Here is a 17,528-nt window from a genome sequence, read left to right on the forward strand (position 1 = left end):
CACCCATGGTGTCAATTACTCAATTGGACAGGCCCACAGGGGGAGTGACAGTGTATAGGACACACCCACAATGTTAATGACTCTGTATCAGACACGCCCACAGGGGAGTCGCACTGTAATCAGACACACCTGTACTGGGCATTGCACTGTATCAGGCACGCCCACAGTCAGAGAGAGACATATTCGACGCCTACTGAGAGAATGACACTATATGAGACACACCTATATACAGAAATTATTCTGTGTTGGACACACCCACAGTGGAAAAGACTGCATCAGAAATCAGGAGTCGCACTGTATTAAAAACACCTGCCCACAGTAAGAACTGTGTCCTGCAGGTGTCCGGTTGGTCATATTTCAGGCAGCACACCTGGTTGAGGGCAGTTCTGAACCTTGGAAACTGGGAGAGTGTTGTTGTCAGGTAATGAATATCAATATTCTTGAATGTACTGTACCTCGTATGGTTAATTTCACTATTCAATCTCACAGTATTACAGCACTGCAGTGCTACAGCTGTCTCACGATGTTACAGTACTGAACTGCTGTAGATGTCTCACAGTATTACATTACTACAGCTGATTCACAGTACTAAAGTATTGCAGTGCTGTAGCTGTCTCAAAGTACAACAGTACTGCAGTGCTGTAGCTGTCTCTCACATTATTACAGTACTGCAGTGCTGGAGCTGTCTCATAGTATAACAGTACTGCAGTGCTGGAGCTGTCTCACAGTATTACAGTACTACAGCTGATTCACAGTACTACAGTACGGCAGTGCTCTTGCTGTCTCACAGTATTACATTACTACAGCTGATTCACAGTACTATAGGCTTGCAGTGCTGTAGCTGTCTCACAGTATTACAGTACTACAGCTGATTCACAGTACTAAAGTCTTGCAGTGCTGTAGCTGTCTCACAGTATAACAGTACTGCAGTGCTGTAGCTGTCTTACAGTACTACAGCTGATTCACAGTACTATAGTACTGCAGTGCTGTAGCTGTCTCAGTATAACAGTACTGCAGTGCTGTAGCTGTCTCACAGTATTACAGTACTACAGCTGATTTACAGTACTAAAGTGCTGTAATGCTGTAGCTGTCACACAGTACTACAGTACTGCAGTGCTGTAGCTGTCTCTCAGTATTACAGTTCTACAGCTGTCTCACAGTACTGCAGTGCTGGAGCTGTCTCACATTATTACAGTACTGCAGTGCTGTAGCTGTCTCAGTATTACAGTACTACAGCTGATTCACGGTACTATAGTACTGCAGTGCTGTAGCTGTCTCAGTATTACAGTACTACAGCTGATTCACAGTACTATAGTCTTGCAGTGCTGTAGCTGTCTTACAGTATTACATTACTAAAGCTGATTCACAGTACTATAGTCTTGCAGTGCTGTAGCTGTCTTACAGTATTACAGTTCTACAGCTGTCTCACGTTATTACAGTACTGCAGTGCTGTAGCTGTCTCACAGTATTACAGTTCTACAGCTGTCTCACATTATTACAGTACTGCAGTGCTGGAGCTGTCTCAGTATTACAGTACTACAGCTGATTCACAGTACTGTAGTCTTGCAGTGCTGTAGCTGGCTCACAGTATTACAGTTCTACAGCTGTCTCACATTATTACAGTACTGCAGTGCTGGAGCTGTCTCAGAATTACAGTACAACAGCTGATTCACAGTACTACAGTACGGCAGTGCTGTAGCTATCTCACAGTATTACATTACTACAGCTGATTCACAGTACTATAGTCTTGCAGTGCTGTAGCTGTCTCACAGTATAACAGTACTGCAGTGCTGTAGCTGTCTCACAGTATTACAGTACTACAGCTGATTCACAGTACTATAGTACTGCAGTGCTGTAGCTGTCTCACAGTATTACAGTACTACAGCTGATTCACAGTACTATAGCACTGCAGTGCTGTAGCTGTCTCACAGTATAACAGTACTGCAGTACTGTAGCTGTCTCACAGTATTACATTACTACAGCTGATTCACAGTACTATAGTCTTGCAGTGCTGTAGCTGGCTCACAGTATTACATTACTACAGCTGATTCACAGTACTATAGTCCTGCAGTGCTGTAGCTGTCTCACAGTATAACAGTACTGCAGTGCTGTAGCTGTCTCACATTATTACAGTACAACAGCTGATTCACAGTACTATAGTCCTGCAGTGCTGTAGCTGTCCCACAGTATTACATTACTACAGCTGATTCACAGTACTATAGTACTGCAGTGCTGTAGCTGTCTCACAGTATAACAGTACTGCAGTGCTGTAGCTCTCTCGCAGTATTACAGTTCTACAGCTGTCTCACATTATTACAGTACTGCAGTGCTGGAGCTGTCTCACATTATTACAGTACTGCAGTGCTGGAGCTGTCTCAGTATTACAGTACTACAGCTGATTCACAGTACTATAGTCCTGCAGTGCTGTAGCTGGCTCACAGTATTACATTACTACAGCTGATTCATAGTACTATAGTCTTGCAGTGCTGTAGCTGTCTCACAGTATTACAGTACTACAGCTGATTCACAGTACTATAGTCCTGCAGTGCTGTAGCTGTCTCACAGTATAACAGTACTGCAGTGCTGTAGCTGTCTCACAGTATTACATTACTACAGCTGATTCACAGTACTATAGTACTGCAGTGCTGTAGCTGTCTCACAGTATAACAGTACTGCAGTGCTGTAGCTCTCTCGCAGTATTACAGTTCTACAGCTGTCTCACATTATTATAGTACTGCAGTGCTGTAGCTGTCTCACAGTATTACAGTTCTACAGCTGTCTCACATTATTACATTACTGCAGTGCTGGAGCTGTCTCACATTATTACAGTACTGCAGTGCTGGAGCTGTCTCAGTATTACAGTACTACAGCTGATTCACAGTACTATAGTCTTGCAGTGCTGTAGCTGTCTCACAGAATAACAGTACTGCAGTACTGTAGCTGTCTCACAGTATTACATTACTACAGCTGATTCACAGTACTATAGTCTTGCAGTGCTGTAGCTGTCTCACAGTATTACAGTACTACAGCTGATTCACAGTACTGTAGTACTGCAGTGCTGTAGCTGTCTCACAGTATTACAGTACTACAGCTGATTTACAGTACTATAGTCCTGCAGTGCTGTAGCTGTCTCACAGTATTACATTACTACAGCTGATTCACAGTACTATAGTCTTGCAGTGCTGTAGCTGTCTCACAGTATTACAGTACTACAGCTGATTCACAGTACTATAGTCCTGCAGTGCTGTAGCTGTCTCACAGTATAACAGTACTGCAGTGCTGTAGCTGTCTCATAGTATTACATTACTACAGCTGATTCACAGTACTATAGTACTGCAGTGCTGTAGCTGTCTCACAGTATAACAGTACTGCAGTGCTGTAGCTCTCTCGCAGTATTACAGTTCTACAGCTGTCTCACATTATTATAGTACTGCAGTGCTGTAGCTGTCTCACAGTATTACAATTCTACAGCTGTCTCACATTATTACATTACTGCAGTGCTGGAGCTGTCTCACATTATTACAGTACTGCAGTGCTGGAGCTGTCTCAGTATTACAGTACTACAGCTGATTCACAGTACTATAGTCTTGCAGTGCTGTAGCTGTTTCACAGTATAACAGTACTGCAGTGCTGTAGCTGTCTCACAGTATTACAGTACTACAGATGATTCACAGTACTATAGTCTTGCAGTGCCGCCGAACGGTGTTCTGGGCAGCGCACGGGTGTCGCCCATGGCAACAGCGCCACGCCGGGCGCCTGTTTCCGGTTCCGCAAACCCCCCCACAGCGCACGGGTGTCTCCCATGGCAACAGCGCCACGCCGGGCGCCTGTTTCCGGTTCCGCAAACCCCCACAGCGCACGGGTGTCTCCCGTGGCAACAGCGCCACGCCGGGCGCCTGTTTCCGGTTCCGCAAACCCCCACAGCGCACGGGTGTCTCCCGTGGCAACAGCGCCACGCCGGGCGCCTGTTTCCGGTTCCGCAAACCCCCCCACAGCGCACGGGTGTCTCCCGTGGCAACAGCGCCACGCCGGGCGCCTGTTTCCGGTTCCGCAAACCCCCACAGCGCACGGGTGTCTCCCATGGCAACAGCGTCACGCCGGGCGCCTGTTTCGGTTCCGCACAAACCCGACGGAGCACTTCCGCCGTGGGCACCAAGAACTGGCAAAATCAGAGGAGTGTTGTCCCTGATTATTGCTGTTATTTTTATTATTGTCAATAATAATAATAATAATAGTTCTATAATATTTATACAATGTTAATTATTTGTGTATAATTCATTATAATAATAATGATCCCCACTGTACAGCGTTTCTCAGTCTGTCACTGACACCCCTTTCGCACGGTTGGGGTCCTGGGTGCCGTCACTCAGACTGACTGGCCTGCTTGAGACGTTTCGGGGCTCCCCTGTTGTCCGGGTGCGCGTGACCCCGAACCCGGTCCGCCTCAGGCCTTCTTGGAGAGAGCCAGGACACTTCTCCCTGCGCCGTCCGCTGGCGGCAAGCGCCTTCCTGCCCCGGCGGGGTCGCCCCGGGCAGGGGCAGGGGCAGCAGGTACTCGAACCCAGCGCCGACTGCTGTCTCCCCACACGCTCAGACACACAGCTCACCTCCTCCCCACACCAGCACAGACACGTTGCCTTCATTCAGGAATATTTTTTTTTTGTTTGTTTATTGTTTTGTTTTTTCTCCATAACACAATTATCTCAAAGTTTACTGGACAAGTTGTCAACGTACAAGTAGCATAGTTTTATTTATTGACCGAAACAAATCAAAAGAAAATAAATAAGAATTGGAAAAAATAAATTAAAAACACATCTTTTGTCCTCTCATTAAAGTATTTACTGCTTGATAACTTTAATTTACTTATTTAATTAACATATGTAGCAGTTTTTATTTTCCATGTTGATCTTTTTTACAATGTTAGTCATGCATATTTACTAGGAAACCAACTTACAGCCCTGCATTCCCTCTGTCTCCTCTCTCTATAACACCCCCGTGTCTCCCTCAGCCCTGTCCTGTCTCTCTATAACACACCCTGTGCCTCCCTCAGCCCTGCCCTCTCTTTATAACACCCCCTGTGTCTCCCTCAGCCCTGTCCTGTCTCTCTATAACACACCCTGTGCCTCCCTCAGCCCTGCCCTCTCTTTATAACACCCCCTGTGTCTCCCTCAGCCCTGTCCTCTCTCTCTCTATAACACCAGCTGTGTCTCCCTCAGCTTTGTCCTCTCTCTATAACACCCCCTGTGTCTCCCTCAGCCCTGTCCTCCCTCCCTCTCTGTTCCCTTTGGACACAGCAGGACAGAGATGGGCGAATGACCAGACAGACGGACAGATGGGTGTTGGTTAGATGGATCCACATGAGAACAGGTGGTCACACAGACAGACATGGCAGATGAAGAGCTGGTTGGAGAGAAAGGAAGGGTTTTAGGAGGTATCGGTGAATTTGTACACAGAGCCATTTAAACCTCATCATCTTCCACTGTTGACTGTTGAAGAGCGACAGACTCCCACCCCTCTCCGATATCTGTGTTTAGGCCACAACTTCTGCTCCACTCAACCTCTTCTTATAGCTTTACAGACTTTGGTACCTGACTGTGGACTGAGACAACAATCATCCTCCCACTGACACTGACAGAGCAGTCTGAGACTCTCCAGGCTGGACTGGACTGACTGGACTGGGAGCTGGATTAGTTATGAACTGGGATTATAATCAGACTCCACTGACACTGACAGAGCAGTCTGAGACTCTCCAGGCTGGACTGGACTGACTGGACTGGGAGCTGGATTAGTGATGAACTGGGATTATAATCAGACTCCACTGACACTGACAGAGCAGTCTGAGACTCTCCAGGCTGGACTGGACTGACTGGACTGGGAGCTGGATTAGTGATGAACTGGGATTATAATCAGACTCCACTGACACTGACAGAGCAGTCTGAGGCTCTCCAGGCTGGACTGGACTGACTGGACTGGGAGCTGGATTAGTTCTTCACTGGGATTATAATCAGACTCCACTGACACTGACAGAGCAGTCTGAGGCTCTCCAGGCTGGACTGGACTGACTGGACTGGGAGCTGGATTAGTTATGAACTGGGATTATAATCAGACTCCACTGACACTGACAGAGCAGTCTGAGGCTCTCCAGGCTGGACTGGGCTGACTGGACTGAGCTCCAGGACCAGCTGGACACTCGGTTTCAGGGCTTGGGACCCCCAGTTCTGGGGACGCGAGATAGTGGCCCATCTCCCTTCTGCCTTTGGCCCTGCTGGTTCTCGAGGGGCCCCAGGTTCTGCACATCTAACCCACAGACACGTCCCGACAGAGGCGATCTGGCTCTGGCCTCCCTCGCGTCACGCGCGGGGCTCTCTCTCCTCCCAATCAAATCTACATGACACTCGCTCGCCAGCGCCCCCTGCCTGACAACGGGCGCCCGCGCGCCCCGCGGCACTGTACAGCGCTCACACTGTCAGGATATAATCTTTAAGAAAAATAAATAAATGAATTCATGAGCTGGCCGATGAGTTGATTTTAAAAACACATTCACTATTATTTACTGCAGAAAATGTTGATTTATCACTCAACTTGTTAACTTCAAAGACCATCACATCCTCATATCACCCCCCCACCCCACCCCACCCCTTTTCTCTCTGTTGATTTTTCTGAAAGTAGCTACAACATAATCCACACAGAATGAACAGACTCCACTGACACTGACAGAGCAGTCTGAGACTCTCCAGGCTGGACTGGACTGACTGGACTGGGAGCTGGATTAGTGATGAACTGGGATTATAATCAGACTCCACTGACACTGACAGAGCAGTCTGAGACTCTCCAGGCTGGACTGGACTGACTGGACTGGGAGCTGGATTAGTTATGAACTGGGATTATAATCAGATTCCACTGACACTGACAGAGCAGTCTGAGGCTCTCCAGGCTGGACTGGACTGACTGGACTGGGAGCTGGATTAGTTATGAACTGGGATTATAATCAGACTCCACTGACACTGACAGAGCAGTCTGAGACTCTCCAGGCTGGACTGGACTGACTGGCCTGGGAGCTGGACTAGTTTTAACTGAGTCTATAATCGGTATAGTGCCAGTGTCCAGTACTCATTCCCATAATCCTCCGCTTTTCACTCAGAACGTAATTCACAAGTGCCTCGGCACCACAGAAAAAGTCCTCTACCCTTTGTGGCAAACATCTCGACCTCAGCAGCACGGGTGGGTGCAGCGTGGACGACAGTCTGAAATATCCGCCTCGCTGACATCGCTCAGCTCAAAACATTTTCATTGCTCCAGAGACGCAGACCTCATCAACATGGCGTCTCGCTGGCCTCGGTCCAGTATGCAGAGGAACTGCTGACCTCATCAACATGGCGTCTCGCTGGCCTCGGTCCAGTATGTAGCGGAACTGCTGACCTCATCAACATGGCGTCTCGCTGGCCTCGGTCCAGTATGTAGCGGAACTGCTGACCTCATCAACATGGCGTCTCGCTGGCCTCGGTCCAGTATGTAGCGGAACTGCTGACCTCATCAACATGGCGTCTCGCTGGCCTCGGTCCAGTATGCAGAGGAACTGCTGACCTCATCAACATGGCGTCTCGCTGGCCTCGGTCCAGTATATAGCGGAACTGCTGACCTCATCAACATGGCGTCTCGCTGGCCTCGGTCCAGTATGCAGCGGAACTGCTGACCTCATCAACATGGCGCATCTCTGTGCTGCTCACGCCACCTTTCCAGTCATATTGACCAGGCCTGTATCCAGCATGTCCTCTTCCTTGACCCGTGTGGACAGAAGCCAGTATTAATTTAATGCTACAGAACTGGCCCCCAACAGCCCAGAGGACAGGTCCACCACATGCTCTCTGTTTGTGTTCTTGTCCTGAGCCGCTGTGCTGGAGTTTAACAGTGGAAAGCGCTCTAAGGCCGCTGGCAGCGTGACTGGGGAGCAGCCCGCCAGCCCCACTGTCCCCTCCCCCTGCTGTGCACTTCCATCAGGACTCGCACCCAGCCCCTTTCCAGGCCCAGGAGAGAGCCTGCGGCTCCCACACACACCAGCCACTGCAACCACCGACAGGAGGCAACAGACAGGAGACACGTGGCCGATAGACGGGAGACACAGGGACAACAGACAGGAGCCACATGACCCACAGATAGGAGACACGTGGCCGACAGACAGGAGACACACGACCCACAGACAGGAGCCACACGACCCACAGACAGGAGACACGTGGCCGATAGACGGGAGACACAGGGACAACAGACAGGAGCCACATGACCCACAGATAGGAGACACGTGGCCGACAGACAGAGACAATAGACAGGAGACACATGGCCGATAGACGGGAGACACAGGGACAACAGACAGGAGCCACATGACCCACAGATAGGAGACACGTGGCCGACAGACAGAGACAATAGACAGGAGACATGTGGTCAACAGACAGGAGCCACACGACCCACAGACAGGAGACACGTGGCCGACAGACAGGAGACACACGACCCACAGACAGGAGACACACGACCTACAGACAGGAGACAATAGACAGGAGACATGTGGCCAAAAGACAGGAGACACGTGGCCAACGGACAGGAGACACACGACCCACAGGCAGGAGACACGTGGCCAACAGACAGAGACAATAGACAGGAGACATGTGGCCAACAGACAGGAGCCACGTGGCCAACAGACAGGAGACACACGACCCACAGACAGGAGACACACGACCTACAGACAGGAGACAATAGACAGGAGACGTGGCCAAAAGACAGGAGACACGTGGCCAACGGACAGGAGACACACGACCCACAGGCAGGAGACACGTGGCCAACAGACAGGAGCCACACAACCCACAGACAGCAGACGCACGGCCAACAGACAGGAGACACGTGGCCGACAGACAGGAGACACGTGGCCGACAGACAGGAGACACGTGGCCGACAGACAGGAGACATGTGGCCAACAGACAGGAGCCACACGACCCACAGACAGGAGACACGTGGCCGACAGACAGGAGACAATAGACAGGAGCCACAGGGCCCACAGACAGGAGCCACAGGGCCCGCAGAGGGGAGACACAGGGCCCACAGAGGGGAGACACAGGGCCCACAGAGGGGAGACACAGGGCCCACAGAGGGGAGCTCTGTGCAGCTGTCACTGTTGCCGAGCAGCAGGCTCCTCTACACCGAGAGAGAGACGGGGGCGTAGAGTCCAGCCCCCTCCCCTCCACCCCCACGACCCCGTGCCCAAGTCCTCTGGGTCCTCCGGCGCATCGCCGACTCCTCCTCTCCGGGGTCCGCCACTCCCCTCCCCTCTCCTCTCTCGCTCTCTCTCTCTCTCCTTTATTGCCACAAAGTCAGAGTTTTTTTTTTCCCCAGTTTGAAATGAACGAAAAACAAAATCCGGACAGAAAACAACGCTGACCCTGAGGAGAGAAGAGAGAAGCAAAGACCGCGCGTCAGGCCCCCGCCGCGCGTCAGCGCCGGCCCCGGGCTTGCCGCGCCGCCCGATGGCACAGGGGTGAAGACGGTACGAACAGGGAATAGGAGCAGAAAGAGTGGTTCCTCAGAGGGCTCTACAGTACGGACACAAGGACAGCCCCCTCCACAAGGGGGGAGACAGCAGGACCACGCGGCTCCAGTAAGGTTGGCCCCAGGGTAGGAAACCGAAGGGGTAGGAACAGAACCGGCTCAGGTGTTGAGTCTGGGTTTGAAGGAGGTTAGAGAAGGCGGCTCTCTGATATTCTTGGGGAGAGAGCTCCAGAGCTTGGGGGCGCAGCGGGAGAGTGAATATTCACCCCTAGAGTGAATACGGGCTCAGGGGACAGACAGAATTAGACAAACGGAGGTGTCGGGTGCTGTACTGGACAAAATGGCTTCTTACTAAAGCTAAAATCTACTCCAACATCACGCGATGACAGTGTTCTTATAAACTGGACCGGACAAGTTTTTTATCCTGACGGTTACTTCGCTGGGCTGGGTAGGCTCGGGGCCTGCGCTGCTCATCGCTGAGCTCCGGGCACTGTTCCAGGGTTTCAGGGTGTGGCGGTGTGACAGGCTCACCTCTCAGATGTGTGTCTCTCAGCAAGAGTATGTCCTCACTGACCCTGATTCTCCCCGAGACGAGGACGAGTTCACTGTGACAGACAGAAAAGAGTAAATACAGGCACACTGTATAGTACATTAATACTGTGAAGAGACAGGCAGAAAGTCTCACCCTCACTCTGCACTTTCCTTAAGGTCACACTGGGCGTCGAGATGGCCGATGCACGGAAGTTGGCGGGTAGCGTTTCAGAGGAGTCGGAGGTCACGCCACGAAGTTCCTTCTCCCTGAACATCCTCTTCCAGGAGGGAGATCGAGTGAAGGTTTTAGTGCCATCCTAAAGAAGAGAAAGAGATTATTACAGCACAAACCCAAGGTCAATACAGACCCTAATACAGACCCTAGAGAGACACCTCACACACAGAGGTCAATACAGACCCTAATATAGACCATAGAGACACACCTCACACACAGAGATTAATACAGACCCTAATATAGACCCTAGAGACACTCCTCACACACAGAGATTGATACAGACCCTAATACAGACCCTAGAGACACACCTCACACACACAGATTAATACAGACCCTAATATTGACCATAGAGACACACCTCGCACACACAGGTTAATACAGACCCTAATATAGACCCTAGAGACACACCTCACACACAGAGATTAATACAGACCCTAATATAGACCCTAGAGACACACCTCGCACACAGAGATTAATACAGACCCTAATATAGACCCTAGAGACACTCCTCACACACAGAGATTGATACAGACCCTAATACAGACCCTAGAGACACACCTCACACACACAGATTAATACAGACCCTAATATAGACCCTAGAGACACACCTCACACACAGATTGATACAGACCCTAATACAGACCCTAGAGACACACCTCACACACAGAGATTAATACAGACCCTAATATAGACCCTAGTGACACACCTCACCCACACAGATTAATACAGACCCTAATATAGACCCTAGTGACACTCTTCACACTGAGAGATTAACATCGCCAGTCAGACAAACCTCATCTTGTCTTCGCTCTGTTCCCATGGAAATCAGGGCATTATACTCTTTCTCCAGGAGCTGCCTGGCCTGAGGGAGAGGATGACAGAGGGGGGGGGGAAGAGAGAGGGGTGAGGAAGAGAATGGTAGAGAGGGGCTGAAATAAGAAACCTGGAATTATTAATACCTGCTACTGAAGTTAATATTAGCATGGAATGGCAAAAACCTCACACAGGTCGTTCACACGCAGTGTACAGTGCTGATCTCCCTGCTGCTCTCCGTCACTGGCTGTGACTCTGCTCCTTTTCCTTAGACCTTAGTCTCTCACACCTCCATCTCCTCCCCATATCTTCTCCCGTTTCCCTGCCTCTCTGCGTCTTTCACTGTCTCCCCCTCTTCCTTTTCCTCTCTCTCTCTCGGGGCGTGTTCTTGCTGTGTGTTGGGGGTGTGTTCTGGGTGTGTTCTTGCTGTGTGTTCTGGGTGTGTTCTGGGTGTTGGGGGTGTGTTCTGGTTGTGTTGTGGGTGTGTTGTGGGTGTGTTGGGTGTGTGTTGGGTGTGTGTTGGGTGTGTGTTCTGGGTGTGTTGGGGGTGTGTTCTTGCTGTGTGTTGGGGGTGTGTTCTGGGTGTGTTGGGGTGTGTTCTTGCTGTGTTCTGGGTGTGTTGGGGGTGTGTTCTGGTTGTGTTTTGGGTGTGCTGGGGCTGTATTGGGGGTGTGTTTTGGGTGTGTTGGGGTGTGTTCTTGCTGTGTGTTGGGTGTGTTGGGGGTGTGTTCTGGTTGTGTTCTGGGTGTGTTCTGGGTGTGTTGGGGGTGTGTTCTTGCTGTGTTCTGGGTGTGTTCTGGGTGTGTTGGGGGTGTGTTCTTGCTGTGTTTTGGGTGTGTTGGGGTGTGTTCTTGCTGTGTGTTGGGTGTGTTGGGGGTGTGTTCTGGTTGTGTTCTGGGTGTGTTGGGGGTGTTGGGGGTGTGTTCTGGTTGTGTTCTGGGTGTGTTGGGGGTGTGTTGGGGGTGTGTTCTTGCTGTGTGTTGGGTGTGTTGGGGGTGTGTTCTGGGTGTGTTGGGGGTGTGTTCTTGCTGTGTGTTGGGTGTGTTGGGGGTGTGTTCTGGGTGTGTTGGGGGTGTGTTCTTGCTGTGTTTTGGGTGTGCTGGGACTGTATTGGGGGTGTGTTCTGGGTGTTTTTTGGGGTGTGTTCTGGGTGTGTTTTGAGCTTGTTGGGGTGTTTGCAGTCTTGTGGCTCACCTGCGTGTTCTGGGTGGGGATCTGCAGCAGCAGGGCGAGGTCGTTGTAGTTGAAGGTGTCGTCCAGGGCCAGCAGGGCCCCATGAACCCCACTCTCCTGCAGATTGTCTGCAAACTCCTTCAGCCCCACCCCCTGGACCCAGCACATCACTCTCTCATTGGACCAGACCATCACGTCTGAGACACAGAGAGAGAGGGGGGTTCATAGAGACACACTGACTGGACACTCCAGTACATTAACACTGCACTGAGAGAGAGAGGGGTTAATACAGACACACTGACTGGACACTCCAGTACATTAACACTGCACTGAGAGAGAGAGGGGTTCATACAGACACACTGACTGGACACTCCAGTACATTAACACTGCACTGAGAGAGAGAGAGGGGTTAATACAGACACACTGACTGGACACTCCAGTACATTAACACTGCACTGAGAGAGAGGGGTTCATACAGACACACTGACAGGACACTCCAGTACATTAACACTGCACTGAGAGAGAGAGAGGGGTTAATACAGACACACTGACTGGACACTCCAGTACATTAACACTGCACTGAGAGAGAGAGGGGTTCATACACACACACTGACTGGACACTCCAGTACATCAACACTGCACTGAGAGAGAGAGGGGTTAATACAGACACACTGACTGGACACTCCAGTACATCAACACTGCACTGAGAGAGAGACTGAAGACAGGAATAAGAGGGGTTAGCACTGTGCACAGGCGCACGGCGTGACCTCTGACCTTTGTTGTGGTGCTGGCTCTCTTCCCTGCGTCTCTCCAGCTCCTTCCTGTCGTAGTTGAGCCTCTTCAGGCACATGATGCCATAGTGCAGACTGACCCTGAGAGAGAGGGGAGGTTTATCATGAGCATTCCCACAATCCCGAGCCCATGGCACAGCTCCGGACCGCGTCCCGCCCGACACCCCGATACTCCACCCCCCCCCCCAACCACGCCACCGCGGGGCGCAGTGTCCACCCTGCTCGTCCACGCCCAGTGACTGGTCACACCTGGGGTTCAGAGAGCTCGACTCCCTCCTGCCCAGTGCAAGATGGGCTCCTGACCCACTGAGCAGAGAGAGAGACAGTCTGTTTGTCTTCTCTCACCTGGGAAGAGAGAGAGACAGACAGACAGGGACGCTCACCTGTGGAAGAGAGAGAGACAGACAGGGACGCTCACCTGTGGAAGAGAGAGACAGACGGACAGGGATGCTCACCTGTGGAAGAGATTGAGAGACAGACAGGGACGCTCCCCTGTGGAAGAGAGAGAGACAGACAGACAGACAGGGACGCTCACCTGTGGAAGAGAGAGACAGACAGACAGACAGGGACGCTCCCCTGTGGAAGAGAGAGAGACAGACAGGGACGCTCCCCTGTGGAAGAGAGAGAGACAGACAGACAGGGACGCTCACCTGTGGAAGAGAGAGAGACAGACAGACAGGGACGCTCACCTGTGGAAGAGAGAGAGACAGACAGACAGGGACATTCACCTGTGGAAGAGAGAGAGACAGACAGACAGGGATGCTCACCTGTGGAAGAGAGAGAGACAGACAGACAGACAAGGATGCTCACCTGTGGAAGAGAGAGAGAGACAGACAGATAGGGACGCTCACCTGTGGAAGAGAGAGACAGACAGACAAGGATGCTCACCTGTGGAAGAGAGACAGACAGGGACACTCACCTGTGGAAGAGAGAGAGAGAGACAGGGACGCTCACCTGTGGAAGAGAGAGACAGACAGACAGGGATGCTCACCTGTGGAAGAGATTGAGAGACAGACAGGGACGTTCACCTGTGGAAGAGAGAGAGACAGACAGACAGGGATGCTCACCTGTGGAAGAGAGAGAGACAGACAGACAGAAAGACAGACAGACAGACAGGGACGCTCACCTGTGGAAGAGAGAGAGAGACAGACAGAAAGACAGACAGACAGACAGGGACGCTCACCTGTGGAAGAGAGAGAGAGACAGACAGGGACGCTCACCCGTGGAAGAGAGAGAGACAGACAGACAGAGATGCTCACCTGTGGAAGAGAGAGACAGACAGGGACGCTCACCTGTGGAAGAGAGAGACAGACAGGGACGCTCACCTGTGGAAGCTGTCCACCATCTTCAGCTGCCCCCTGAGCTCCTTCTTGGTCAGGTGGTCCAGCATGCGGGCGTCCACGAGGGACTCCATGAAGTAGCTGCGGTACTGTGGCAGGCCCAGGCTGGGCAGCCACTCGTTCCCCACCCACTCGTGGTTCATGTCCCCGTAGGCCAGGATCTGGGGCAGAGACGGGGTCAGACTGCACTCCCTGCTCGGCCTGTAGGTGGCGCTCACAGCGCGCCCGAGCCGCCCCTCTCCCCCCTCCTCTGCAGAAGGCCTCGTTTCTCGCCCGGTCGGGTTTAACCCTTCCAGCACGCGTGGCCTGCTGTGTATTTAGTGGTTGCTTGGTCCCAGGATCTCACCTGGCTGTGTCTGGAGACTACATGGCTGGGCAGCTTGTTCCCCACCCCCACCACCCTCTGTGTAAATGTAAAGAAGTGTCTCCTGTTCTCGTTTTTCACTGCCCTTCCTCACAGTTTCCATGTGTGTCCGCTGGCTGGTGTTTCACCCGTCGTTCTGAACTCTCTTTGAAACTGCGAACTTTGCCCCTAAGCTGAAATTACCGCAAAACTGGGCACCGGTTGCCTATCTGTGTGTTCCTGTGGTCTGTATGTATGTTCCTACAGGCAGTCTGCGTGTTCCTATAGTGTCTGCGTGTTCCTGCACTCTGTCTGCGTGTGCCTGCGGTGTGTCTGCGTGTGCCTGCGGTGTGTCTGCGTGTGCCTGCGGTGTGTCTGCGTGTGCCTGCGGTGTGTCTGCGTGTTCCTGCACTCTGTCTGCGTGTGCCTGCGGTGTGTCTGCGTGTGCCTGCGGTGTGTCTGCGTGTGCCTGCGGTGTGTCTGCGTGTGCCTGCGGTCTTTCTGCGTGTGCCTGCGGTGTGTCTGCGTGTGCCTGCAGTCTGTCTGCGTGTGCCTGCGGTGTGTCTGCGTGTGCCTGCGGTGTGTCTGCGTGTGCCTGCGGTGTGTCTGCGGTGTGTCTGCGTGTGCCTGCAGGTGGTTAAGGAAAATTCAGTGTTACCTGATCCCAGCTGATCTCTTTCACTTCCTTTGAAGCAGAGAGGAGGAGAGAAGAGAGAGAGACAGAGAGGGGCAGGGAGGGCAGTTAGACAAATAATGGAGGGAGAGACGAGGGAGGAGGGAGAGAGGGAGGAATATCATGTTAGTAAAGGAAATTAGTTGGAAAAAGTTTACGTTTAGGAACAGGAATCTGGGAGCTCAGTAATACTCTAATGACACAACACAGAATCCCTCAGTGTTGAGCAGCACACACAGCAGGACAGTGACACACAGAGGAGTGGACAATAGGAATGGAGGACACAGAAAATGAAGCTTATTTACTTGGAGCAATAATGTTTGAAAACTCTGCTTCTTGCCTTAAGAAACATACAGTACAGCATATAACATTACTATACTGTACTTTTATTATTAATAGTACATTAATATGTACTATTACATATTATTACAGCCACTATGTCTAACAGTAGTACTTGACTGTACTGTGACTGTAGCTCCTATTGTAACAGACTGTTCTACTGCACTGGGACTGTAGCTCCTATCGTAACAGACTGTTCTACTGCACTGGGACTGTAGCTCCTATTGTAACAGGACTGTTCTACTGTACTGGGACTGTAGCTCCTATTGTAACAGACTGTTCTACTGCACTGGGACTGTAGCTCCTATTGTAACAGGGCTGTTCTACTGCACTGGGACTGTAGCTCTGTAGCTCCTATTGTAACAGACTGTTCTACTGTACTGGGACTGTAGCTCCTATTGTAACAGACTGTTCTACTGTACTGGGCTGTAGCTCCTATTGTAACAGGACTGTTCTACTGTACTGGGACTGTAGCTCTTATTGTAACAGACTGTTCTACTGCACTGGGACTGGAGCTCCTATTGTAACAGGTCTGTTCTACTGTACTGGGACTGTAGCCCCTATTGTAACAGGACTGTTCTACTGTACTGGGACTGTAGCTCCTATTGTAACAGGACTGTCCTACTGTACTGGGACTGTAGCTCCTATTGTAACAGACTGTTCTACTGCACTGGGACTGTAGCTCCTGTTGTAACAGACTGTTCTACTGCACTGGGACTGTAGCTCCTGTTGTAACAGACTGTTCTACTGCACTGGGACTGCAGCTCCTATTGTAACAGACTGTTCTACTGCACTGGGACTGTAGCTCCTGTTGCAACAGACTGTTCTACTGCACTGGGACTGTAGCTCCTATTGTAACAGGACTGTCCTACTGTACTGGGACTGTAGCTCCTATTGTAACAGGACTGTCCTACTGCACTGGGACTGTAGCTCCTATTGTAACAGGACTGTTCTACTGCACTGGGACTGTAGCTCCTGTTGTAACAGACTGTTCTACTGCACTGGGACTGTAGCTCCTATTGTAACAGGACTTTCCTACTATACTGGGACTGTAGCTCCTATTGTAACAGGACTGTTCTACTGTACTGGGACTGTAGCTCCTATTGTAACAGGACTGTCCTACTGTACTGGGACTGTAGCTCCTACTGTAACAGACTGTCCTACTGTACTGGGACTGGAGCTCCTATTGTAACAGACTGTTCTACTGCACTGGGACTGTAGCTCCTACTGTAACAGACTGTTCTACTGCACTGGGACTGCAGCTCCTATTGTAACAGACTGTTCTACTGCACTGGGACTAGCTCCTATTGTAACAGACTGTTCTACTGCACTGGGACTGTAGCTCCTATTGTAACAGACTGTTCTACTGCACTGGGACTGTAGCTCCTACTGTAACAGACTGTCCTACTGTACTGGGACTGGAGCTCCTATTGTAACAGACTGTTCTACTGCACTGGGACTGTAGCTCCTACTGTAACAGACTGTTCTACTGCACTGGGACTGTAGCTCCTATTGTAACAGACTGTTCTACTGCACTGGGACTGTAGCTCCTGTTGTAACAGACTGTTCTACTGCACTGGGACTGTAGCTCCTATTGTAACAGGACTGTTCTACTGCACTGGGACTGGAGCTCCTACTGTAACAGACTGTTCTACTGCACTGGGACTGTAGCTCCTATTGTAACAGGACTGTTCTACTGTACTGCGACTGTAGCTCCTGTTGTAACAGACTGTTCTACTGCACTGGGACTGTAGCTCCT

General features: G+C 51.1%; 1 protein-coding gene across 1 annotated transcript in view; it reads right to left on the minus strand.

The window, feature by feature from the left end:
• Positions 1-4,644: 4,644 nt before the first annotated feature.
• ppfia3 (PTPRF interacting protein alpha 3) overlaps positions 4,645-17,528 on the minus strand; it is a 31,811-nt gene continuing 18,927 nt past the window's right edge. The window contains exons 23-30 of the mRNA XM_088923251.1: positions 15,416-15,442; positions 14,400-14,575; positions 13,058-13,155; positions 12,305-12,480; positions 11,091-11,159; positions 10,217-10,379; positions 10,063-10,136; positions 4,645-9,425 (exon numbers count right to left, since the gene is read on the minus strand). Of these exons, the coding sequence (XP_088779377.1) occupies positions 10,081-10,136; positions 10,217-10,379; positions 11,091-11,159; positions 12,305-12,480; positions 13,058-13,155; positions 14,400-14,575; positions 15,416-15,442 (765 nt within the window). The 3' untranslated portion in view covers positions 4,645-9,425; positions 10,063-10,080. The remainder of the gene's footprint in view (positions 9,426-10,062; positions 10,137-10,216; positions 10,380-11,090; positions 11,160-12,304; positions 12,481-13,057; positions 13,156-14,399; positions 14,576-15,415; positions 15,443-17,528) is intronic.

Source organism: Atractosteus spatula, chromosome 8 (assembly GCF_055471065.1).
Source record: "Atractosteus spatula isolate fAtrSpa1 chromosome 8, fAtrSpa1.hap1, whole genome shotgun sequence".
NCBI lineage: Eukaryota > Metazoa > Chordata > Actinopteri > Semionotiformes > Lepisosteidae > Atractosteus > Atractosteus spatula.